General features: G+C 43.6%; 1 protein-coding gene across 4 annotated transcripts in view; it reads left to right on the top strand.

The window, feature by feature from the left end:
- The window catches only part of Glyr1 (glyoxylate reductase 1 homolog), a 36142-nt gene continuing 10592 nt past the window's right edge, over positions 1-25550 (top strand). For 2 of the 4 annotated variants that reach the window (XM_052195273.1, XM_052195271.1), the window contains exons 1-10: positions 1-108; positions 1097-1133; positions 2272-2351; positions 13648-13786; positions 14205-14444; positions 18245-18331; positions 20036-20092; positions 20841-20891; positions 20987-21060; positions 23648-23747. In XM_052195273.1, the coding sequence (XP_052051233.1) occupies positions 71-108; positions 1097-1133; positions 2272-2351; positions 13648-13786; positions 14205-14444; positions 18245-18331; positions 20036-20092; positions 20841-20891; positions 20987-21060; positions 23648-23747 (903 nt within the window). In that variant the 5' untranslated portion in view covers positions 1-70. The remainder of the gene's footprint in view (positions 109-1096; positions 1134-2271; positions 2352-13647; positions 13787-14204; positions 14445-18244; positions 18332-20035; positions 20093-20840; positions 20892-20986; positions 21061-23647; positions 23748-25550) is intronic. The other 2 variants (XM_052195275.1, XM_052195274.1) reach the window with 1 other exon arrangement.

Here is a 25550-nt window from a genome sequence, read left to right as displayed (position 1 = left end):
TCCAATGGGCGGTGCCGCGGCGACCTGAAGTTCCCGGCTGCCCGTGCGGTGGCGGTGGTTGGGTGGTAAGATGGCGGCTGTGAGTCTGCGGCTCGGCGACTTGGTGTGGTGAGTCCTGGCGACCAGCGCTGAACGAAAGACGGCACGAAGCTGCTTTTCCTGGTCGCAGGGTTGGCAGCTGGCCCGGGAGTAGTTTTATTTTGCGTTCCGGACGGCGGAAAGTGGGGAAGAGGAGGTGCCGCCGCGGTGTGAACGACGCTTGAGCGGAAGAGGCTGTCCGGTCCCCGGGGGACCGAGGCCGAGAGGGGCCGCGGCGGTCCCTGCTTGAACCCCGAGGCCATCCCGGGGGAGGGTTACGGCCCTAGAACCCGTGCTCCGGCTGCCATTGCAGAGATCTCTGGCGTGGCGTGGAGTCCCAGGGTCTCTCTGGAGCTCCTCTCAAAGCAGAATACCTTGCTAGAGACAGCCGTCCATACCCGCGTTCAGTTGGGACAGACGTGGGCTCGAGGCTTGGTTCCAGGTGGCGAAATCCGACTGCCTGGCGCTGCCCCATGAAGAAACCGAGGGGAAAGGGAACTTCTCCTTTGCAAATGATGGCTAGGCGGTGACCAGTGCCTCTCGTCCTGTTCCTTGTGTCCCCTACACAGCCAAAACCAAGAGTGACCATTGTCTCCCTGGAACTGCGTAGTTTCCCGACCTAGAGAAAGGCTTCCATGATCATTTGTCAAAGGAAAGCCGATCATGGGGTGAATTAAACCAGTCTTAGGGAAGTCTGTGATTACAGAGAGAAGTTTCCAACACTGTCACTGGGAGGTACCAGACCAGTGACTCGTAATGGTTTTGTTATTCTATATTCCTTCTCAGGGAAAGAGTGCACAGATCTCAGGCACATATATACACAGTTCCATATATCACGTGTGAGGGCCCTGAGCCCAGCTGTGCAAGGCCCATTAAGAACTCTGGTTTACCTGCTTTTGTTCTGGCCCTTGAGAGTGCCAGGCTCGAGTTAAGAGCATAAATTGCTTGTTGAGTGGGCTGAAGGAGAAGGACTGGCTTTTCCAGGACAAGTTCTGACTGTTTGTATTATTTTCTCTAGGGGGAAACTGGGCCGGTATCCTCCCTGGCCAGGAAAGGTGAGTGCATTGCTGCATTTTAAAAGAAGGCAGCTGAAGTGAGATAATGTGTTTAGTTTTCTCCATTCTCTAACACTGACTTAAAATGGGTTCATTCTGATAAAACTTAGTGTTTTGCCTCTAGTTAACAATTGGTTTTGAAAGTTATATCATAAACCAGAGTGTTTGATATGAGGTAATCACTTCAGTCAGATGGCTTGTGAAACTCGTTTTTTAAATCTTGGAAATCAATAGTAATCCAAATGTAGCATGCTCAAATCTAAGAAAGAAGAAACAGATTCTCCAGGAAGAGGGAAGTCTAAATGTAGGTTAGCGAAAAGCTAAAGTATTTTTGTCCCAACTAAGTTTAAGTGTTCTTCCCCTGTCACCATATGTGCTGCTCTAGTGCATCTCTACAGAAGATGGCAGTCCAGATTTTTCAAGAGGTGGTCCATCATAGCTTTCCAAATGCTTTTTTTTTTTGGTTTTGCTAGGAATCCAGGAAATGTCTGAAGACTGTTTGCAATATGTTATTTCCTGGTGGTCCTTTATTTTCACTATTACCTGACTTTTTTGGGTTTTTTTTTTTTTTTTTTTTTTTTTTGGTTTTTTTTTTTTGGTTTTTTGGACTTGATTTTTTTTCGAGACAGGGTTTCTCTGTATAGCCCTGGCTGTCCTGGAACTCACTCTGTAGACTAGGCTGGCCTCTAACTCAGAAATCCGCCTGCCTCTGCCTCCCAGAGTGCTGGGATTACAGGTATGTACCACCACCGCCCTGCACACTATTACCTGTCTTAACTCTTGTTACACCAAAAGTATTTTAAAGATTGATTTATTATGTTTCTTCATTGATCACATCACATAGAGGGAGGGATAATGTTGCTGTTAGTTTTAACTTTCTATACTATGAGCCATTGCAGTAAGAACTATCTGTTGAACAGTATACTGTTAGCTATGGAGAATTTAAAGAATATTTGCATATTTCCTCATATCACGATAGCGAAGTCCCATATTTGGGTCAAGTATAGAGCCTTAGTTTGCTTTTGAACATTGTCTCTTCTCAGATCTTTGGCTTCCCAACCTCGTTGGAGCCATGGGGAGTTACTTTCCCAGTAGACTGCTGTGTTGGCCTCACACCTTTTCTCTTTCTCTCCTTCAGATTGTTAATCCACCCAAGGACTTAAAGAAACCACGTGGAAAGAAATGCTTCTTTGTGAAGTTTTTTGGGACAGAAGATCAGTGAGTAGTAGTCCCTGGGAGTTCTGGTTGCCCCTGAGTCTAAGCTGCTGACCGAGTGGTCCAAGGAGCCTTAGTTCAGGCTTACTGTAGTGTGTGAAAAATGGTACCTAATTCTGGTTTTGTGCTTAAATAAAAGTGGTGTTCTTATCTAGCAAAATTATTCTGAGGCCAATGATAATTTCCTTCAGGTAAGAACCAGAGTTCATACCGGGCAGTGGTGGCTCACACCTTTAATCCCAGCACTTGGGAGGCAGAGGCAGACAGATTTCTGAGTTCAAGGTCAGCCTGGTCTACAGAGTGAGTTCCAGGACAGCCAGGGCTACACAGAGAAACCCTGTCTAGGAAAAAAAAAAACAAAAAAGAACCAGAGTTCATAACTTTCTACATATAGTAGGCACATTGAAGTTAGTTTCTTATATCTTTGCTTTATCAACAATTCCTGTTTATATCTTGTACGCTTGTGTTCATGTTCTCTCTCTCTCTTTCTCTTTCTCTCTCTGTCTCTCTCTCTCTCTCTCTCTCTCTCTCTCTCTCTCACTCACTCTCACTCTCTCACTCATCAATTTTTAAAAATATTCTGTGGCCTTTGGGCTAGAACCCAGAGCCTTGCCCATTTTAGACAGGCCATTGACCACTGAGCTACTTGCCCAGCTGATTTTGTTTTAATGACCATGTAGTATAGTCTGAGGTAAATTGAAAACTAAGGTGTTATTTGATAAAAGTACTTGTTTAATACTGTTCTCATTTGTAAAACAAAGTAACTTACTGTGCCATTGCAGTTACAAAGCTTTATTTCCCAGTGTGTGCAGACCATTACTTTTTGAGAGTTTGACTTTAACAAAAAACAAACTTTAAAAAGTTTTGCTGAAGAAAAAATGTGTATTGAATTGAATTTACAGTGATTTGTTTAGCTTTCTCCTCAATACAAGATGGTTGTCTGATCTTGGCTAGGTAACTTGGTTTCTTTAAGCAGGTATTTCTGTACTTGTTAAAGAAAAATAGTACTTTAAGTTTTAAGAAAAAGTGATTTTTCTTCTAAAAAGTCCCTTTCAGTTGCTTCACATATTTAGGAGTTTCTGTGTCAGTGTGCTCCTCCAGGTTTCAGTTTACACAGCATATTGACCTTCACAATGCAGATATACCTGGCCCCCATTTTCTTTTCCTAAGCCAGCTTTGTGCTGGCAGTATTTTAAGGAAGCCTACCCCAAGCTGTGAGAGCAGAGCCTGTGAAGAAGGGAATGGTGTTCAGTGTCATCATTGAGGCTGGGCTATAGCTCAGTGATAAAGCCCTTGTCTAGCATGTGTAAAGCCTTGGGTTCAACTCCCATTACCACCACTCACCGAAGGGAGCGAGGGAGAAATGTGTTATTGAAGAAGACTGTCCTGATAAGAAAAACAGGTGTTGGTTATATTGCATGTATCCACCACAGTGCTAGATGCTGAAGGGATTCCTAGGACAGTGACTATTGTGGTCCTCATCTTTTGGGATCTCAGTAAGGGAACAAGATTTAATAGTTCAGCTGGGATTGTGGGCAGAAGAGGGCGAGGTCAATGGAGAACAATGGGTCTAGGAAAGCTGATGGAAGACAAGATGGAAATCCAGTTCCAAAGCATGAATAGAATTTGAATGATTGTGAACAAAAATGGTAATGTGGATCCTATTAGGCTTGGTGGCTCCTTGCCTGGCATAGTAGGGAGTATTGATAATACTCTAAGGGTGACTAAATGAAGAATTAAGACATGTCTGAAAGAACTATGGGAACTCATTCGTTTTATTTGAGGTCTGAAAGCCATTATTTGATTATTTTTTTTTTAATGCTAAAACTCTAGAAGGATAAAGTGGTTTCCCTCTGTACACAAAATACTAGAAATAAGATACAGGAAATTAGAATTACATAAACTGAGCACCTAGTGATGAAGGGCATGTGCTGAACACATAGTTACCTGCTGCTGGTAGTGATGATGTGATTTCTGGAAAATACGCTCTCTTGAATACACAGCAAGTAGATAGGGCAGCTAGTAGCTATAAATGACTTTAAGTATCGGAGCCCCTCAGATGGCGTTCCTCATAAAAAGGAGCCCTTTTAAAAGGGCTCACAGTGAAGCACAGTGGGATAGTACATGTTGGTCATTCATTAGGCCCTGGGTTCAATTCCCAGTACTTCCCAAAAGAGACCCACTGTGGGACTCAAATGTTTGTTTGTTTTGATTTTTCTTTTTTCTTTCTTTCTCTTTTTTTTTTTTTTTGTTTTTTTTTTTTGTTTGTTTGTTTTGATTTTTTCAAGACAGGGTTACTCTGTATAGCTCTGGCTGTCCTGGAACTCACTCTAAACCAGGCTGGCCTTGAACTAAGAAATCCATCTGCCTCTGCCTCCCACATGCTGGGATTAAAGGCGTGCGCCACCAGTACCTGGCGCTTTGTTGATTGATTGGTTGGCTGGTTGTTTGTGGGGTGGGCAGCAAACACATGATAAGAACTAGCAGCGGTGCTGCTGTGGAGTACTGCTTCTTGGGTGTTCAGTGTTAAGGCTGGTTCATTTAGGGTCAGTGTAAAATCTTTAGAGGTGAGATCTCCAGATTAACTGGTGGCAGCAGAATACTTGGGGAAATAGCTTTGGATGTGTCGTCTGCCTGATATGTATCAGATAACTGGTTCTACCTGCTCTGTGATCTAAGCAAGCCTTTCCTAAGCTACCATCCTCTTGTAGGAATGCTTTGTGAGGAAAAGCAACATTACTTCTAACATGAAAGAATGCATTTTTTCTACCTTTGTACTAGAATACACTGTACAGTTTAGTTATGTTTCCCAGAAGACCAGATAGAGCAAGTCAAGATCCAGAGAAGGGAAGTGTCAGACAGAAGAATAGGGCTCATTGCTGTGGGAAAGCAAAGCCTGAAAAAAGCAAGGTTAACCAAGGTTAGCTCTTAAGAGTTAGGAACTGGCTAGTAGCCTTCAAGAGTTCTGCAAGGGATGCATCAATTAGAGTGTTGTGTAACAGTTCAAGAGCAGCACAGTGACTCCTGTGTGAAGTAGTCACTTTGGAGGTGGTATAGACAAATGATAACTGAATTTTTTTAGAGATAAGAACTAGTTTCTTTTTTTTTTTTTAAAGATTTATTTATTATATGTAAGTATACTATAGCTGTCTTCAGACACACCAGAAGAGGGCATCAGATCTTATTACAGGTGGTTGTGAGCCACCATGTGGTTGTGGGATTTGAACTCAGGACTTTCCCAAGAGCAATCAGTGCTCTTAACCGCTGAGCCATCTCTCCAGCCCAAGAACTAGTTTCTAAAAGGCAAATATATCTGTGGCTGTGAAGGGTCCTTTTAGACTGACATTTAGGGATGAGGGTAAGTGTGACTCTGACTCATCCTGTATTGAAGACTTCATCGATAATTGGACCCTGATCCAGTGGACTGGGCCCAACCCACAGTATTTCTTATACTCCTAAGAAACATAGGATTGAGTCAGGTATATTTGGTTTCAAAATTGACGCAAGCCAGGCAGTGATGCCATGTGCCTTTAATCCCAGCACTTGAGAGGAAGAGGCAGGCAAATCTCTATGAGTTTGAGGCCAACCTGGGCTATATAGCTAGTTTCAGGACAACCAAGGCTACACATAGAAACCCTGTTGGAGTGGAGGGTGGGGATTGACACATGAATTAATGGGAAAAAATACATTTAATTGTTTTTTATATTAGCAAGGATCTTTATTACAGAGTCCAATGCATAGCCTCTTGAGTAAGATATTAGCATATGATGGTTCTGAAGAGATCACTCAGCAGTCAGGAACACTTACTACTTGCTCTTGCAAAGGACCTGGATTTGGTTCCCAGCACTCAATCAGGTAATCCTCTGGCTTGCAAGGATGCCTGTGTGTGTGTACATGCTACACATTACCTCACAGGACACACACATGCACATAAATAAAAAAGAAAATATTTAAGTGTGTGTGTGTGTGTGTGTGTGTGTGTGTGTGTGTGTGTGTGTGTGTGTGTTCATGATGATCCTAAAGTTTTACACATCTAGCTTTTCCTTTCCTTTCTTACCAAAACATCTAACAAATTAATTGGCATGCCACAAGTAGAAATAGAGGGCCAAACTTGCCTCATCAGGCCTCTGTTTTGAAAACAAGACTTAATGAAATGGAGTCAGCTCTCCAAGACACAACTTTACTCACTTATTTTAAAATCCAGAGGGGGAAAAACAGCTTCATCATGGCTTTGTTAACTCTACCATATGACCACATAAGCCTACAGTTAAACTTGAAGGATCAGACCTTTGAAAAGTCTGTCCTTGGTTGCTGCTCATTAAAGAGATGAGGCTCAGAGTTTAAATTTTTGATCAGACATTAAAAAGATGTCTCCATGGTTTATAGCAATTACTGCTCTCCTGGAAGACTATAGTTGGTTCCCAGTATCCATGGTGAGTAACTCAAGATAACCTATAATTGTAGTTCCAAAGGATCTTATACCTATGTACATGATATACAACATGCAGACATATACACACACATTTTCTTGTAAACACAAATAAGTACCTATTTAAAAAAATAAAACTTAATCAGCAGAGGCTAGCGAGATGCAGACGAAGGTGCTTGCTGAGCTCAGTCCTCAGAACCCACATTGTGGGGGAAGAGAACTGCCTTCTTTGAGTTGTTCTCCAACCTCTACACTAGCACCATGGTCTTCATATCTGCCCACACACTCACTCACACAATTGAAAGTTTTTGGTTAAATTGTTAGCTGGAAATAGCAAAATGAAAAAGTATTCATTTATTTTGCAGGTACTCAGTGTCACAGTTCAAAAATACTATAGCAGAAGCTGCAGTCATGCTCAGTGATTAAAAGTAGTTAGGTCTGGCTGGTACAAGATGTCTTTAGTCTGTGCTAAAGGTGACTTCCCTAGAAAAGTCACCTTTTCTAGGTGGTTGATGATGAAGAACATACTGGGTTGGAGCTGTGTGACCATGCCTTTAACTTTTCACCTGTATTATCACCTGAAACTAGTCCACTTTCTCTACATCTGATGCCATTTAGTAATAGTTTGAGGGTTAAGATAAATGAGTAGTGATGTCCAGTATTCTGGATATTTGACTGGCACAACCTGTCCCTGTGCCAGGACTGCGTGATAGCTGTCATGTAGAGCATGGATTAGATTCTCCTTCCCCAAAACAGGAACAGCGCATGTCCACATAGTCTCCCTCCATGGCTGATGCCAGTGCCACAATGAGCAGGTGTCATGGAACTGGCCCATAAAGAGTGGTAGCTATTGCTTGGGGTAGGCTGCACAGCTAGAGAGCCTCCCTTGAGAATGTCGCCAAGTACCCTAGTTCATTTTCTGTTTCCATGATCAACACCACAACCAAAAGCAATTTCAGGGTAAGGATTCTTTCAGTCTTCTGAGGTCTTTGAGGAAAGTCAGACAGGAACCATGGAGAAGTGCAGCTGCCTGGCTTGTGCTTATATTCAGCCAGTTTTCTTATACAATCCAAGACAACTTCCCAGTGGTGGCACTGCCCACAGTGGGCTGTGCCCTCCCATATAAACAATCAAGATATTTCCCAATGGACATGGCTGTAAGCCAATATGGTCTGGGTTTGTCCTCTTCTCAGGAAAAAGATCCAATCCATGTTTGGTTGTATCAGGTTGTCAAAAAAAAAAAAAAGCCTAACCAGGACACCAAATTCTAGAAACAAAGTTTTCTAAATCTATCTTAATTTCAATTCTTTTCTGTTTTCTTTCGGTGGTGGTGGTGGTGGTGGTGGTTTTGAAACAGGATCTCACACTGCATTAGAACTCCTGCTCCTTCCTCCTCCACTTCTCTAGTACTGTATTACAGGAGTACACATAGCCACACTTGGCTGTGTTGATGTCTGAAGGTAAACTTTGAAATGAACTAGGTATTTCTGTCGCTTTTTATGAGTGTGTGTATGTTTTCCAGTGCCTTCATTTCGGATTAGCTTAAAATTGAACCTTCAGCCACTTTCAGTGATTTTTTTTTTTAAAGACAGCTATAAAAATGGTTTTCTAAGTACAGCTCATGAATCCAGATAGAGAAGGGGACCCATGTGACTTGACACAGGTCTTCTGCCCGTCTGTCATAGACCATGCCCGGCCAGCTCTATCGTTGTGTGCTTCCACTTCAAAGCTCCAGCCTAAGCAATGGAGGAGACACATGTGTAAAGTTGCCAATAGTTTTCACTTTAGGAGAAATCAGCTCCAAAGTATAGAACTTCTTATTTTAAATGGAGTATTCCGAGAATGGTTTAGTGGCAGGTCTGTGTTCCATTTGAAGAGTTTGTAGGAAATATGACAAGATACCAAGGAACATGCTGTGGGCCATGTCAGATGTAGTTACAGCAACATCCAGAAGGAGTTTCCCACTATATCCAGTCTCTAAGCCAGAAAGTCTAGGGCAGCACCTGCTGAGCAGCTGGAATGGTAAGTTTACATAAAAGCCTTAGTGGTTTTCGGACGGGACATAGGGATGTTAATTTTTTTAATGACTCTGAAAAGAATAAGGCAATTCGTTTTGTTTTTTTTTTTTTGTCCTTCAGCTAGTCAGGTAAACTAAATTCTTTTGAGGGAGGAGGCACTGACTTTTTTTTTTTAAAGGATTTATTTATTATTATAAATAAGTACACTGTAGCTGTCTTCAGACGAACCAGAAGAGGGTGTCAAATCTCATTACGGATGGTTGTGAGCCACCATGTGGTTGCTGGGATTTGAACTCGGGACCTTTGCGAAAGCAGTCAGTGTTCTTAACCGCTGAGCCATCTCACCAGCCTGGCATTGACTTATTGAGATGGTTTCCCTGTGTAGCTTTTGCTGTCCTGGAACTCACAGATCCATGTGCCTCTGCCTCCTGAGCGCTGGGATTAAAGTGTGTTGCCACACCACCACCTGGCTAACTAGTTTCTATTTTGTTTGTTTGGTTGGTTGGTTGGTTGGTTTGGTTTTTTGTGGATTTTAATCTTTGTGGTTTGAGTATAGTTTTTTGTTTTTGTTTTTGAGACAAGGTCTCACTGTGTAGTCCTAACTGGCCTGGAACTCAAGATCTGCCTGCTATTGCTTCTCAGTTGCTGGAAGTAAAGGTATGTTCGTACACACCCAGCTCAAGTAGTTTCTTGGGTTGTACCACCCTAGAAATAGTATGCAGAATCAAGAAGTTGTATATTCCTTTGTGTAGCTAAGCATATTACACATAGTGATTTTTCTGCTTTTTACATTTAACTAAATATCTGAATGGTTAGCCTCACAGATTGCCAGTTAGTTTGTTTTCCATCATTTACTGTCACAAACAATGTGTAGCTATCTACTCTACATAAAGCAAAGCTTCACACTTTAGGCACAGACTTGATAAACTTGACTTCCTAATCAGTGGCAAAGTGCTAAATGGGTAGAGCTTCTTCTGGGTCCTAGGAAAAGGTTGTGAGGCAAATCATAGATTACAGCTCATTACAAGTAAAGAAACAAAACAGCTGTATAAGGCTGAGTCTTCAGCTTTTTGAGAACATGATTAGCATATACAAATCCTGCATTCATCCTAGCACCCCCCACCCCAAAAAAAAGATCTTTAAAATGCCATTACAAGAGGTAGGGAAGTAACTTAGTTGGTAGAGTTTACTTAACATGCACAGTGCTCTAGTTTTGATTCCCATCATTAATTAGGTGTGATACATACATACATAAAATCCTAATCCTAGCACTGGGGAGGTGAAAATAAAAGGGTCAAAGGTTTAGGGTCATCCATGGTCACATATGAGTTTGAAGCCAGCCTGAGCTACCTGAGACCCATGCTTCCAAAAGTTAAAACTAGTGTGGCAGTACACACCTTTAATCCCAGCACTTGGGATGCAGAGGTCAGGCAGATCTCTTGAGTTCAAGGACATCCTGGTCTATGGACCAAGTTCTAGAAAAGCCAGGGCTAAATAGAGAACTTTTTTTTGGCTTTTGGTTTTTAGTTAAGGCCAGCAATGAGAGTGTGTACACCTTTAATTGCAGCATTTGAGAGACAGAGGCAGGCAGATCACTATGCATTTGAAGCTTGCCTAGTCTACTTAGTGAATTCCAGAGCAAGCTAGACCTTCCTCCACTACCATTAATTTATTTATTAATTACAACTTTTAAAAAATGTTAAAGAGTTACCCAGGCAGGGTACTGGAGAGATGGTCAGTGATTGTTTCTACTGGCTGCTCTTCCAGAGGACCTGAGTTTGATTCCCAGTGCAGATCACAACCTTCAACATTTCCAGTTCTAAGGAATCCGACACCACCTTCTGGCCTCCAAGAGTAGTATCAGGCACACAAGTGGTATCCCAACATACACGTAGACAAAACATGCACACATATGAACTAAAATAAGTTAAAATAGTTACCCAGCTGAGCATTTTATCAGTTTGTCACCCACTGTCAAGAAGTCCTTCTACCCCTAAAAATGGCTGTAAGGTGGTGGCATCACTTAACGGAAACTAGAGAGCACCAGTTCTCTGCCAGCCTATGCCGCTGTTCTTCCAGGATTAGATGTGTTACTGAAGTACCAGCTAAAAGGCACCAGCTCATTAAGCAAGCTATGTGACCACTACAGAACACATTTTGTTCTGATGGCTGAAGTGATGCGAGTGTTGTTTGCTTTCTAGAGGTAATCCTGTGCTCCCGTGAGCTGTAGTTCTGGTAAGGCAGGTCACTTGGTCAGTTTTTTGAGTAGATTAACATTTCTTGCTTTTATCTTCTCAAAGTCGTATTTGTATTGTCAGTTCATTTGAACATTTCAAAGATCATTGTATCAAGGAAGATTTCAGTATAGTTTCTCAAAGTCCTATCTGGAAGGTGAGTAGAATTTTGTGTGTGTTCTTCCTTCTTGCAGAAATCAGAAATTTGTTTAAAACACATTGCTCCCCACTACCACCCCCAAAAATGTGGGTGACATATTGGCATTTCTTCCATAAAAGTCCTCACCTTTGCTTTTTCTGTCAATCAGAGGTTGCTAGGAGGCAGGCATGACAGTGACAAAAGGAGTGAATGGGATTACCACTGCAGAGCATCTAACATAGTTTTGGAGGATGGACACTGTCTTGAGAACCATCTGTGAGCTTTATCCCTGACACTGGTGTGGTCCCAGAGCTGAGCTTCCAGTTACCACTGCAGCTCTGCAACCTTCACCTGGTACTTAGGCTTCTGTAAATAGAGTGAAGGGCTGTGGCTGGGTCCCTAAGACACACTGGCCAACATTCAGGGACAATACCTTACTTCATGTTTCTTCCTGTGGGCTGGGGTCAAGGCTCTCATGTCAGGGTGCAAACTCTATAGTCGAGCTGGCCACCAGAATACCTCTCTCTACTGATAGACATAGTTGGTTCTGTGTGCCAGAGACCACTGTCTGTCCCTGTGTGGTGTTTGCCTTAGCCATAGGTATCCTGTCTGCCCTGGTGTGCTATATCAAACTGTGTCTCGGGGCTGCCACATTTGTTCTTGACCCATCTTCACAATTGTTCCCACAATGCTCAGAGTGAAAAAGCTGGAGATGCATAAAAACTCTTTGGCCATTGTAAGTGATTATTCTCCAGCCTTCTCTAAAGAAAGAAGCTTTGAGTCATTGATGTGACCCAGTTTCTATGTCCTTAGCCTGGCCCACTTTTTTCTGAAGGTTATGCTGTGAGACCCAATGAGTATTACAGGTAAATACATATATAAATTAGCTGATTCTTTGCCATGCCTGTAATATGTTCTCATTTGCACTTGGATTCCAGAGCATCGTTTAGGAAAGCCACCGAAAGCATACTGCAGGAGACATGCTCAGGATTCATGACAGGCCAGATCCTTCAGAACTTGCAGCTGACTGCTTTTTTTAGCTTTAAGGTGTTACACATTAGCAGTTGAAATTAACAATAAGACAGTTCATTTTGCCTTTCAAAATGAATGTCATTTAAAGCCTCTTTTGTGACTGCTGCACTCATCCCAAAACATACGTGTATGTATGGTTTAGTAGCCGTGGATACCATCATTTAAGAACAAATGTAGACTCAGTGGCTGCAAAGAACAGCAAACATAGATATTGAGTTTGGGGTAGTTGCTCAGTTGATAGGTAGTTCTATCTCCACCACCAGGAGTGGTATGCATACCTGTGATCCCAACATTTGGGACGTGGAGGCAAAAGAGTCAGGAGTTCAGGGTCATCCTCAGCTACATAAGAATTTAGCCAGTTTACTATACACTGAGTCCTTGCCAGGTATTGTAATACACACCTTTAATTACATTATTCAGAAAATGAAAGCAGGCAAATTTCTGTTAGTTGGAGGCCAGCCTGATTATTGTGATAGTGAGACCCTATCTCAAAAAGAAAGAAAAGAAAAGATACATGAGCCCTTGCCTTTAAAAATAAAAAAAATAAAAAAAAAAAAGGGCTGGTCTGTGGTGGTGTATGCCTTTAACCTCAGCACTCAGAAGGCAGAAGCAAGTGAAACTCTATGAGTTTGAGGCCAGCCTGGTCTACAGAGTAAGTTCCAGGACAGCCAGGGTTACATAGAGAAAGAGAAATCCTGTCTTGAAAAACAAAATTATATTTCATGAATCTGGTTACATCCTGACCCTAAGTTGATGGACAACCTGGTTCTAATGGTTGTCTAAGTCAAATGTGGTAGTTCACACTTGTAATTCCATCACTCAAGAGACAAAGATAGGAAGAGTACCTGGTCTACATGGTGAGTGCCAGGCCAGAGAGAGAGAGAGAGAGAGAGAGAGAGAGAGAGAGAGATTACCATGGTTTATAATGCTTGCAGATCTCCTTGGCCTTTGTGCAGAAAATCTACAGGCTTTGCCTGCACTGAGCAGCGAGATGGGTGGGTGGGTGGAGAGCTGGTGAGTGAGCATAGAAATACAGGGTATGATGTGGTGACGTCACTGGAGGGAAGTTCTCACTTTCTGACCTCTTGTAGTTCTGTTTGTTTCAAGAAAATGTACTTGAGACTCAAGAATTAGAAATGGGCTGGGCGGTGGTGGTGCACGCCTGTAATCCCAACACTTGGGAGGCAGAGGCAGACAGATTTCTGAGTTCCAGGCAGGCCTGGTCTACAGAGTGAGTTCCAGGACTATACAGAGAAACCCCGTCTTGAAAAAAGAAACAAAAAAACAAACAAACAAAAAAGAATTAGAAATGGATGGTTGGTAAGGCTTATGCCTCTTAATTTTCAGCTAAAACAAATAGTGTTAAAATCCTCCCCTAGTGAGATCTCAGGAATGTGTTGGCATATACAGTACGGATGAAACTCTTTCTGTGTTTGTTTTCTCTTAGTGCCTGGATCAAAGTGGAACAGCTAAAGCCTTACCATGCTCACAAGGAAGAGATGATAAAGATCAACAAGGGCAAACGGTTTCAGCAAGCTGTGGATGCTGTCGAAGAGTTCCTCAGGAGAGCCAAAGGGAAAGACCAGGTAAGAGACTGCAGTCATTCCCTCCGTCATCAGGCCAAGGGTTTTGCATGGTTACTAGCAGATTTGTGTCGTAGACACTGCTTTCCCATGAGATGCCTAGCAAGAGAACAGCTGTGTCCAGAACTCTATGCCCGTGGCTCTCTTTTCTGAGGCATGTTGTGTTTGGGAGGAGTAGCTCAGATTCACAGTACAGGCAAAGACTTTAGGAATACAGCCACCTTCCACCTTTGGGGCTGCAGACAAGTGACATGATTTTCTTTTTTTAAGCTGTCTTTCCAGCTCAAACAGGTGAGCGAGGATCCTGTTTCTCAGGGTGGCTATGAAGACAATTCATAGAAGTGCTGAGAGAGAGGACTGTGGCCCATGGTGGTGGCAGTGGATGTTGTAGTGGTTATCATTATTATTGTTGAACTTTCAGACATCATCCCACACTTCTGCTGATGACAAGAATCGGCGTAATTCCAGTGAGGAGAGAAGTAGGCCAAACTCAGGTGATGAGAAACGCAAGCTTAGCCTGTCTGAAGGGAAGGTGAAGAAGAACATGGGAGAAGGAAAGAAGAGGGTGACTTCAGGCTCTGCAGACAGAGGCTCCAAATGCCTTAAAAGAGCCCAAGAGCAAAGTCCCCGGAAGCGGGGTCGGCCCCCAAAGGATGAGAAGGTTTGTCTTAACTGCTCTAGCTTCCGGGACTCGTGTCCCTTTTTGTGTAAAGTAGAGCCATACTCTTAAGTATATGATCTTGCTCATCTAGTGGGTGTGGAGTCCTTGTCATGTTCTATAGGTGACGTGGGAGCAAGATGCACAGACATAGTAGCAGAGATGGTGAAGGCAGGAAACTGTCTCCTGAGTTGCTCAGGCCCAGGGCAAGGCTAACAAGAAGGAAGGGAAAACACTGTAGAGGTGAGCATGCCCTCCACGTGAGGCAGGATTCTGGCATGAGTGTCCCTGTGCAGGTAGAGAGACGGGTAAACAGAGGTACAGACAGATTGACTCTGGGATGCAGAGGACCGTTCAGTAAATTCAAGATAGCAGAAGTACTAAGGAAGCTGTTTAAGCTGGTTGTTGAGATGTCAATGTGCCAAGATGGACCTTAGTAATTGCAAGGTCAGAGAAAGGGGCCTGAAGCCAAATAGAAAGCCAAAGTCACAGGTAGACCCATGAGAGGTAGTATTTCCTGAAAGAGTCAGGGAGAGGCATGTCAGAGGCAGCCTTCCTGTAATTTGGCAGCTGGTTATGTGGAATGGTGAAGATGAAGGAAGCTTCAAGCTTCACTCCTAGAAGATAGCACTGCTTCCTGTATGATCAAAGAAGAGAGAGTGGTTCTGTGGTTGTAGAGGGGTTTGGGGTTTGCTGTTGTCGTTGTTTATAGAACTAAGAATAAAACCTAGAACTTCATGCATGGTAGGCAAGCACTTTACCATTAAACTAGCCTTCAGGTCTTTGTTAATGTGATATGTTTGAAGCACAACCCAGAAAGTACTAGAATTACAGACTTGGGAAGCCATCTTGGGGGAAGGAAAAACAATTTAATCCATGAGACTAGATGAGCTTGTCTTGGAAATATGTGGAGTGGGTGCTCAAGGGCAGAGGCTGCACTGCAAAGAAAGTTTGTGGTCAGGGCTAATGAAGTTGTAAGTGTGACCAGATGAAACAAGGAGGAAATGGTGTATCTCTTACCTTCTGGCTAACAAGTCTTGAATTTCAGGAAGTGGATGGCCTGTGAATAGTGAGCACACTGGAAGATAAGCAACTATGATAAAAGGAACAGAAACCAGATGGCTGATGGAACAGGGGGTGATAAAACCTTGATGAAATACTAGATGGGCAGAGCAAGACTAGCAGGTTCAAACACCAGTGGGACAGGGTACTAATGGACTCAAGCTGCCTTGGATTTGTAGGAAGAGCAGAAGAGCTCACTGCGTCTTGGAGCTGAGCCTGGCCAACTGCTGCCAGATTGTCTGATTTTCCTTGAGAGAGGCTGGAAATACAGAATTTTATGTGGCATACCCTAAGTTTAAATGTTTGAATGTAATTAGATTTTTTAAAAACATTTTAAGCTGGGCCATGGTGGCGCATGACTTTAGTCCTAGCACTTGGGAGGCAGAGGCAGGTGGATTTCTGAGTTTGAGGCCAGCCTTGTCTACAGAGTGAGTTCCAGGACAGCCAGGGCTACACAGAGAAACCCTGTCTCAGGAGGAAAAAAAAAAAGGAAAGAAAAGAAAAACACTTTAGGGTTCCATATGGATATCTTTGGCTAGGCACAGCCTGGTCTGCCTCTGTGGGCCTGTGATTGGAGAAGGCTCTTTACATTGTCCTAAGTCTAAGGAGAAGGATGAGAGCAAGAGTCTTCCTGGGACCATGCTCAGGAAGTAGGGAACTTCAGAGAACTGCAAGCCTCAGTGCATAGGGGACTTTGCAAGGGATATGGCCTGATGAGTCCTGAAAGATATAGTTTTCAATCGAGAAGAAATTGGAGCCATTAGGTACTACATTGCCTTCCAAATTAAGACTGTCTTCAGGCAAGGTTTCACAGACTCCTAGACAGAAACAACTTCTCTTCTAGCCTTTCTTAGATCCTGCCCAAGCTTCTCCGATTCTTCAAGTTGTTAATGAGAAGCAATCAACCCCACAACATGGTAATTCATTTGGGGTGTAGTAACTTCTAACCAGGTTTCAGTCTAGGAGAACAACATCCTCCTAGCGGCCCTAACAGGTTCCTCTCTGGTGTTTTTGGGCTGGACCTGTGTTGGATGCTTCAGGTAGAGTGTCCTGGCACTGGAATGACAGTGCATCTGACCTCATCTATCCTGTAGTTCACAGAGTGCAGGTGTGTTAGCATAGCAATTGTCATTTGTCTGGAAGTAAACAGTAAAACACAGGCTCCTAGCTGCAGAGTTTGAGGCCAGCCTGGTCTACATAGTTCCAAGCCAGCCAAGAATACAAAGTGAGACTCTACATCAAAATATACACCAAAACCAAATCAAATCAAACCAAACCACCCCACACCAAAATCCAATCAACCAAAAGAAAAAAAAATTACATGAAACAAATGCCAGCAATTTAGAGCCAGGGTTGGTGGTATTACAAGTGTGTCTATTCTACTCCACACAGGGAATCGTGCTGGTGTGCAGACGAAGCTGAGTATATGTTAGAGAAGTGGGTATCTCTCTTCCTGAGGGGCCATGTCTGTCTCTTAGGCTTTATCTCTAATGTGGCCTACAGTAAAGCTGCCAAGTAAGAACCTGTCTAATAAAGAGTCTAGTGTAGTGCTGCTACAAAGACTGTTCTGCAATTACAGATACAATCTCTATCTGTGCTAACACAGAAGCCTCCAGTCATGTTACAACACTGCCTCTCGCACCAGGCTGGTGAATTTTAAATTGCAGTCAATGAAATTGGAACAATGGTGCTCCAGGGATGACAGAATAGAGTTTACAGCTCTTGGTCCAACCCTGATTTACTCCTCTTGGTGTAAAATTTTATGAGTGCCACAGGTCTGACACATTTCTGTAGGGATGATCTCAAGTTGAAGCTGTAGTTCTCAGCCTCAAAGTAAGGAAAGGAGAGGCCAGCCAAGACATAGGAGCAGGGCTCCAGGCAAGCCTCAAACAGAAGTCTAGACATAAATTTAGCCTTGTCTATAGGTAAGCATTTGACACCTCTGAGCTCTAGGTCGGCCCTTTTCAGGTATCCTTAGGGGGCAGAAGATGATACTACAACAGAATGGCACTTGGGGTGGTTTGCAGAGACTAGACTCCATAGGCCCAGAGAGGGAGCTGAAGATTCAGTGTGTGTCTGCCTGCTCACAGTGATGATAGTGTGGTACCCAGTTTGGTACAGGTGACAAGGGGAAAGGTGCTTTATGATTGCAAAGCAGTAGAGGAGGCAGCCTGGCACCAGGGAGTAGGAACTTCATCACAGGGATGTCTATGGGCACATAAACATTCACCCTGGTATCCCACTTAGGTGGGTGAAGTATGAGGTTTTATCACAGTTGTAGAAGGGGCCAGCTATGTACAAGTGAATGGGGCACAAGCTATGCAGATAAAGAGTTGCTCATTTGAGAACACCCCAAGTGTATTCTAATGTGCGTAATAACTTAAATCTGGCAGGCCTCCTCAGCAGTGCCATGTGTTTGCTTTTAGTTTTTTTTTTTAAGACAAGGTAGATTCCCGCTGGCCCACTGTTCGTGATTATGATTCCCATAAAGAATTTCCCTGTGACATGCTGGCAGTTCTCTTATTAACCTTCCTCCTTGTGACATGAGTGCATTAGCAGGTTTTGTTAGTACAGAACTGTAGGAAGCAGTTGCCTCTTTCTCTCCCACTCAGAGCCTTGCCCAAGGGATTGGCTTGAATTTACACTTAGACCATGGCACTCACCAGGAGCTTAGTTCAGGGTTGAGTGTGGCTAAAGGGGGAAACAAAATATGCTGATTTTCTCTCTGCCTTTCTCCGTAGGACCTCACCATCCCTGAGTCTAGCACTGTGAAGGGGATGATGGCTGGCCCAATGGCTGCATTTAAATGGCAGCCAACCGCGAGCGAGGTAAAGAACTTTTCCTGCTAGTAGGACTGGCCACAATGTCAGAACAAGAAAATAGCAGATTTTCTGGATGTGCTGTGTGATCCGCTTGCCCTTTTCTCCCTTTTTTTGGTTTTTGGCTTTGTTTTATTGGAACATACTACGGAAATCTGGAGGTTAAAAAACAAACAAAAAAAACACTGAGTGCCTCAGGGTACTCCATGTTTAGGTCTGAGGTTCCAGGTAGTCTGCCTGTTTATCATATGTGGGATTATAGACCCACTATCACTCTCTTTGTTTAGGGTAGGATTGCTTTTGTGTTTGTTGTAAATACCCTGTCTTCCCTCCACCCCAGGTAGGAAGTGATTATTTTTTTCTGGGGAGGGTTCAAAGAAAGGTTATTTTGTCTTGTGACAGGGTAGTCTATACTGGCCTCAAATTGAAGATCCTTCTGCCTCAGATACCCAGGTGCTGTGATTACAGACAGGTAGCCACCAATGTAGATCTTGATGTTTAGTAGCTTGGAGATCGGAGGAGGCATCAAACTGACTTGACTGTGCCTGCACCTGGTGCTGTGGAGATCTGTGGTCATAGTGACTCTAATCAGAACTGGCTCCAGGAAGCCAAGACCTACAAGGGTTTGGCTTCACACCCAAGGAGAACAGCACTCTGAAGGTAGAAGAGCCCTGGAATGGCTGTGGTTCATATAGCCAGGCCAGTTATATGTCTGGTGAATGCTTAGTATTAAAATGCAGGAAAGATTTGTAATATTATTCCATGCAATTACTAGAGTGTCAACCTGCAGAAATATCTGTCTTTCTCTCCTTGAGCCTATTTTTCCTTTAGCTAGAATAGCAGTTGTTTATGAAAGGCCAGAACTAAGCTGGTGGTGTAGGCTTGTAATCCTAGCGAAGGAGGATCTCCTTCCAGTAGGAGGATCACAGGTTCACGGCCTGACCTGAGTGGCCAAGTGAGTGAAGGCCAGCTGAGTAACTTAGTTACTATCTCAAAATAAAAAGTGAAAAGAGACAATGTTCAAGAAGCAAAGGTGGCAGCTGGAGAGGTTAAGAACACTGGCTGCTCTTCCAGAGAAGTCCTGAGTTCAATTCCCAGCAACCACATGGTGGCTCACAACCATCTGTAATGGGACCCTATGCCCTTTTCTAGTGTGACTGAAGACAGCTACAGTGTGCTCACAGAAATAAAAGTAAGGCTTTTTTTTTTTTTAAGGAGCAAAGGTGGGTGGCTCTCTGTGTTCAAGACCAATCAGAGCTATAAAGTGAAAGCATCTCTTTAAAAAAAAAAAAAAAAAAAAAAAAAAAACTGAAAAGAAGGCTTGAAGGAGGAGCTCAGTGCTAGAACACTTACCTGCCATGAGCAAGGCCCTAGATTCTGTCCCTAGTTCAGGAAATTGAGAAAATAAGGAAAAAAAGGGAAAAAAAAAAAACAAAAGAGGAAGAGTCGGGCAGATATCTGTGCGTTTGAGGCCAGCCTATTCTACAGAGTTAATACAGAGCTCTAGGAAAGCCAGAGCTACACAGAAACACTGTTTCAAAAAAAAAAAAAAAAAAAAAAAAAGACCTAGTTCAGAAATAGAAGTTTCCAGACAGCTGTGAAGGAGACTTGGCTGGAGAAGCCATGCAGTGAGAGGGACTCAGTCCCTCTTCTAGGCAAGAGGAGGGGACTAATAGAGGACTCTGACTTGATTTCTTTGTCTTCCGATTTCAGCCAGTCAAAGATGCAGATCCTCATTTCCATCATTTTCTACTGAGCCAAACAGAGAAGGTGAGCACTCACTTGGGGCAGATGTGTTTATGAATGCCACAGCAGCAAGCTAAGTGACAGTGTGGGCCCTTGAGGAAATCAGGTGACAATGTATTAAGAAGAAACAAAAAAACTTTAGAACTCACCCACTTGTGCTGCTAAGTTATCACTTGCCTTCAGAGTCCAAGGCAGGAGGACAAGATGTACAGGCTGTCAATCTCCGTGAGGTCGCTGAGTGTCCCTGGCACCACATCCTGTGGCTCTGTGGTCGGGGAGCCTCCCAGCCCTTGTCGCAGCAGGAAACTTTACTAATGTTTGTGAGGCCAGACATTGGGCCAAACTTTGCAAAGATCCTGTTGCAGTGGGTGGCTATGGAACTGGGCAGATTTCATTTCCAGCCCAGCTCTTCTGACCAACTCCAAGACGAGGCACATAATGCTCAGAATCAGAGACCTCTGAAGGACTATGTGGAGTGTTGAGGTAATGAGTGTTTACTGTGAATTTGACAAAATTATACATCAAAGAAATATTCTATATTACTATCTTACTCTAGGCTTAACCATTTTGAGAAATTACCATATAGAACTCTTACACTTAGAAGGCTTATGGGACATATGGGGAGGGGGGAACTGGGAAAGGGGAAAGCGTTTGGAATGTAAACAAAGAATTTAGAAAATAAAAAAAAACGGTGGGAAAAAAAAAAGAACTCTTACACTTAATAAATGGTTTTTGGTTTTCTGTTGTTTTTTTTTTCCTCCCTCTTTATTAGCCAGCTGTCTGTTACCAGGCAATCACAAAGAAGTTGAAAATATGTGAAGAGGTATGTAGGCTACCACCTCCCTGCCTTGGAGGTTTATGTCGCCTGTGGTCTCGTCAAGGGCAGTGCTGATGGCTGTCTGTGTTCTCTATCCCTAGGAGACGGGTTCCACCTCCATCCAGGCAGCCGACAGCACGGCCGTGAATGGCAGCATTACACCCACAGACAAAAAGTAAGGCTGTGGATGAGGGCCCTGCAGGCTCTGGGTTCTAGTAGAGCTGCGGAGGTGGCACCAAGAAAGCCCTAAAGAGCTGTGTGCAAGCCATTGATACTTACTTGGGAACAGTTTCACTTCTCAGGTAGAAGGTGCCATCTTCCCCCAGGGTCTGTCCCTTGGAAGTAAGCTAAGGGCTTGGCTCCATAATTGTCAGTAAGTCTGAGCAACTGCTTCAGACGTTCTCTGAGTCCCCAAAAGTTGTCTTAGTAAGCACTATCTCAGTTGAAAGGTGTGGCCTTAGAATTCATGTCCTGGCCGGGCTGTGGTGGCTCCCGCCTGTAATCCCAGCACTCTGGGAGGCAGAGGCAGGCAGATCTCTGAGTTCGAGGCCAGCTTGGTCTACAGAGTGAGTTCCAGGACAGCCAGGGCTACACAGAGAAACCCTGTCTCGAAAAAACCAAATCCAAAAAACCAAAAAAAAAAGGAAAAAAAAAGAAAGAAAGATGTGGAGAGTTTTGGAATAAAGCCCTTTGTCTTGCTTTACCTCTACCCCTCCCTTCCCCCACCCCTCTTTCTCCCTCTCCTCCCCTCTCTCTCTCCCTCCTTCCCCCCTCTCTCCTCTCTCTCTCTCTCTCTCTCTCTCTCTCTCTCTCCCTCTCTCTCTCTCTCTCTCTCTCTCTCTCTCTCTCTCTCTCTCTCTCTCTCTCTCTCTCTCTCTCTCTCGTCACCTCCCAGCCTTTCCCACACACCCGCCAACTACTTCCCACCCCGCCTGGCCCAGTGGCCTAGCCCGTCCACACTTGTTTGCCTTTGCTGCTTCATTGTGAGCTTGTTGAGTCTGCAGTCACTTTGTGAGAAGGGTGTCTGTACTAAGAGACTGTCTTGTGACAGTATACAAAGTACGGATTGTAGTTTGTACTTTCCATGCAGTTCTCTCACAGATTCAACTCACAATGGAAATCCAAATACTTCATTCATAGATCTTTTGGGTTTTCCAAAACACAAAAGGAAAGAAAATTTCCCTGTCTTGATAGGCCTTCCTACGGGAAATTGTACTACACAGGAGAGCTATAAATGGCAGAAGTCTAAGCATAAAACCTAGTGGTCAGAGAACCCTATTTTGAGGAAAGTGGTGGCTTTGATTCAGATGTAATATGTGCTAGGACAGAGAGGGTTGAGTACTGGGTATTCCTGTAAGTGTAAGCCTCTAAGTAATGGAGTAATTTTCCAAGGGTTCCTGCAGGTGGGATTCCTGAAAAACGAGGGGAAGGAGACTACACAGGGTCTTCATGGGAATTCTGCAGAGAACTGAGAGACAACCCCCCCCCCCCAAAAAAATAGCGGAATTTCTAATAGAAAAAGGCACTATTAGCCGGGCGGTGGTGGCGCACGCCTGTAATCCCAGCACTCTGGGAGGCAGAGGCAGACGGATCTCTGAGTTCGAGGCCAGCCTGGTCTACAGAACGAGTTCCAGGACAGCCAGGGCTATACAGAGAAACCCTGTCTTGAAAAAACCAAATCCAAAACACCAAAAAAAAAAAAAGAAAGAAAAAAAAGAAAAAGGCACTATTTAACTATTATTGCATTGTGTAAGAAGGGATAAAGATATGTAATCTGGGTGTGATCTTCACTCTAGATGCTTACACTCAGAAGCCTGACACAGGAGCATTGCTATCAGTTGAAGTTCCTGAGATACATCACTGGCCAGACTGGACTACAAAGTGAGACCGTATCTCAGTTTTTAAAACAAGGTCCAGAAAGATTGGTAAAGCACATAAGTGAGGACCTAGATTCACCCACATGAAGAAGTCAGGCATGGGGTACATACATCTAATATTAGTGCTGGGGACAACAGGTGATCACAGTGTTCCAAAACTAGAAAAGACTTTTAGACAAGATGTAGATCTCTGTACAAGTATAGAAAGATAACATAAGTACAAGCAGCCCCACAAACTTCTTCAGTTTCAAGAAGGAGTAAGTAGAGAAAGTTAAAGGTAGGTAAAATTTGCTATGTGCATGTCAGCTGCAGAGAAAGGACAGCGTTAGGAAGGATGCTTTGGAGGCTGTAGCTAGGTAGGCTGAGCGAGAGAGCCTGAGAGAACAGATGTCAGGGAGGGTGGAGCATAGCATCCTAACACTTGTTTGTGGAGGGGGCCTGGCTCTCGACTCTGTCTCTGTAGCTTGTGCATTTTGACACAAGTTGTGGTGGTCGGAAAGCCTAGTGCACAGGTTCTTGCTGATCAAGAAGCCATTCAAGAGCTGTAACTCAGTGCTTTGTCACTGGAGTGGAATTAGAACTCAGATGCTTTATCAGAGCAGCAATGGGGGCCCACAATTGGAACACTTGCCATGATCCATGAAAGACATGTTTTGGTCTCTAGTGGTTAAAGATTTAGACTTGGCCATATGCATTAGGAACTCTTATTGACTGTCCAGGAAAGGGAAAGGTGCAGTGCTGGGCCAAGGAGGATGGCTCAGTGGTTAACCATTGACCGAACATGAAACCCCTAGGTTTGATGCCAACACCATTAAAAAAATATTGTCATTTGTGCTGTAGGATGACTTGCCTTTGCCTGGACCAGTCAACCTCTGTCTCTTTCAGGATAGGATTTTTGGGCCTTGGCTTAATGGGAAGTGGCATCGTCTCCAACTTGCTAAAAATGGGTCATACAGTGACTGTCTGGAACCGGACTGCAGAGAAAGTAAGTATCAAGGGTGAGGTTTATCAGACTTTGCAAAGTGTAGTAACTGAGGGTAGTAGACATCTGTGTCTCTACTTGACATACTGCACCCATGAAAGAAGAGCTGAGCTTTGTCCAGGCAGAAAGATATGTAAGATGTTGTTGTACAATTCTAACTATTTAAAACAACGTAAGGTATAGCCAGACATGATGACAGGTGCCTATAATTCCAGCACTTAGGAGGTTGAGGCATGAGGAGTGCAGTGCATTCTAGGCAGGCCTCGGTTATACAGAAAGTCTAGGCCATAGTGAGACCTTTTCACAGATGCAAAAAGCCTGCCATGGTGGCGCATGCACATCTTTAATCCCAATACTTGGAAGATAGAGACAGGTGAATCTATGAGTTTAAGGCCAGTCTAGTCTACAGAACAAGTTATAGGACAGCCAGGACTGTGTAGGACTTTGTTTTATTAAGAAGCAAAACAAAACAAAGAAAAAACATGGTTCAGCAATTAAAAAGTGTGTTCTATTTTTCCAGAGGTCTAGAGTTCAGTACCCAGCATATACATCAGGTGGCTCACAACCACCCAGCAGATCCAGTTTCCTCTTGTGGCTTCTGGGCACCTGTGCTCATGTGTACATACACACATATACACATACATAAAAAAATTAAATCTGCCGGGCGGTGGTGGCGCATGCCTGTAATCCCAGCACTCTGGGAGGCAGAGGCGGGCGGATTTCTGAGTTCGAGGCCAGCCTGGTCTACCGGGTGAGTTCCAGGACAGCCAAGGCTATATAGAGAAACCCTGTCTCGAAAAAACCAAATCCAAAAAACCAAAAAAAAAAAAAAAATTAAATCTGCTTTTGAAAAAATACAAATAACAGTACCAACAGAAATGCCCATTCCTATAAAATGAAGGGTATCTGATCACATGGGACATGTAATGCAGACCCAGCGTCGTCCATATAACCACCATATTATATCTGTAATGTAGCCCATGCTGAGCAGGTTAAGCAGCAAGGCATTCTGCAGTTAGAAACTGCTACAGGAAATGAGAGCATTGTTCTTGCATGGAGTGAAGGGCCAGAGACTAGAAAAGTATTCCCTCTTAAGACGTACAGTGTGCTTGAGCCTTGTGAATGATAACTATAGGGCTGGACTTAGAGCTGATCACTAATGTAGACACTGGAGATAAATGACAACAATATTAACAAAAATATCATAGGTGCTAAATGTAGTAGTTTAATCCCAGCAGAGGCCAAAAAAAGAAAAAAGATGTCTCTTGAGTTTATGGCAAGTCTGCCTACATACAGTGCAAATTCCAGGCTAGTTAGGATTACATAGTAAGACCCTATTCCAAAAGAATACAGAACAAAATATTTTAGGGTCTGGAGTATGGCTCAGTACTTAGAGCAAAGCCTGGTTCTCTTCCTCAGTAAACTCCACTCCCAATTTGGTTTTTTGCTAAATCAGTGGCTTTTCAAGAACACAAAAACAATTGGAGTTTTACAGGGATCCTTCAACAGTGAGCTCAAAGGCCATGCTCTCTTGTTAGGTACAGATATTGAGCACTGCAGATGCACTGCAGTCTGTCTGGATGGCTCCAACATTCTCCTCAGGGCTCCAGTCTGGATGGAGCAGGTGAGGGAAGGCAGGGCATCTGGGCATGTGTGAATATTTCCCTTTGATGGGTGTGCCTCTCACTGCCCTTTTTTTTTTCTTTTAGATTTGTTTATTTGTTTATTTTATGTATATGAATACACTGTGGCTGTACTGATGGTTGTGAGCCATCGTGTGCTTGCTGGGAATTTGAATTTCACTCT

Source organism: Apodemus sylvaticus, chromosome 10 (genome assembly GCF_947179515.1).
Source record: "Apodemus sylvaticus chromosome 10, mApoSyl1.1, whole genome shotgun sequence".
Taxonomy (NCBI): domain Eukaryota; kingdom Metazoa; phylum Chordata; class Mammalia; order Rodentia; family Muridae; genus Apodemus; species Apodemus sylvaticus.
Note: the sequence above shows the minus strand (reverse complement) of the source record. Positions and strands in the feature narration are given on the sequence as shown.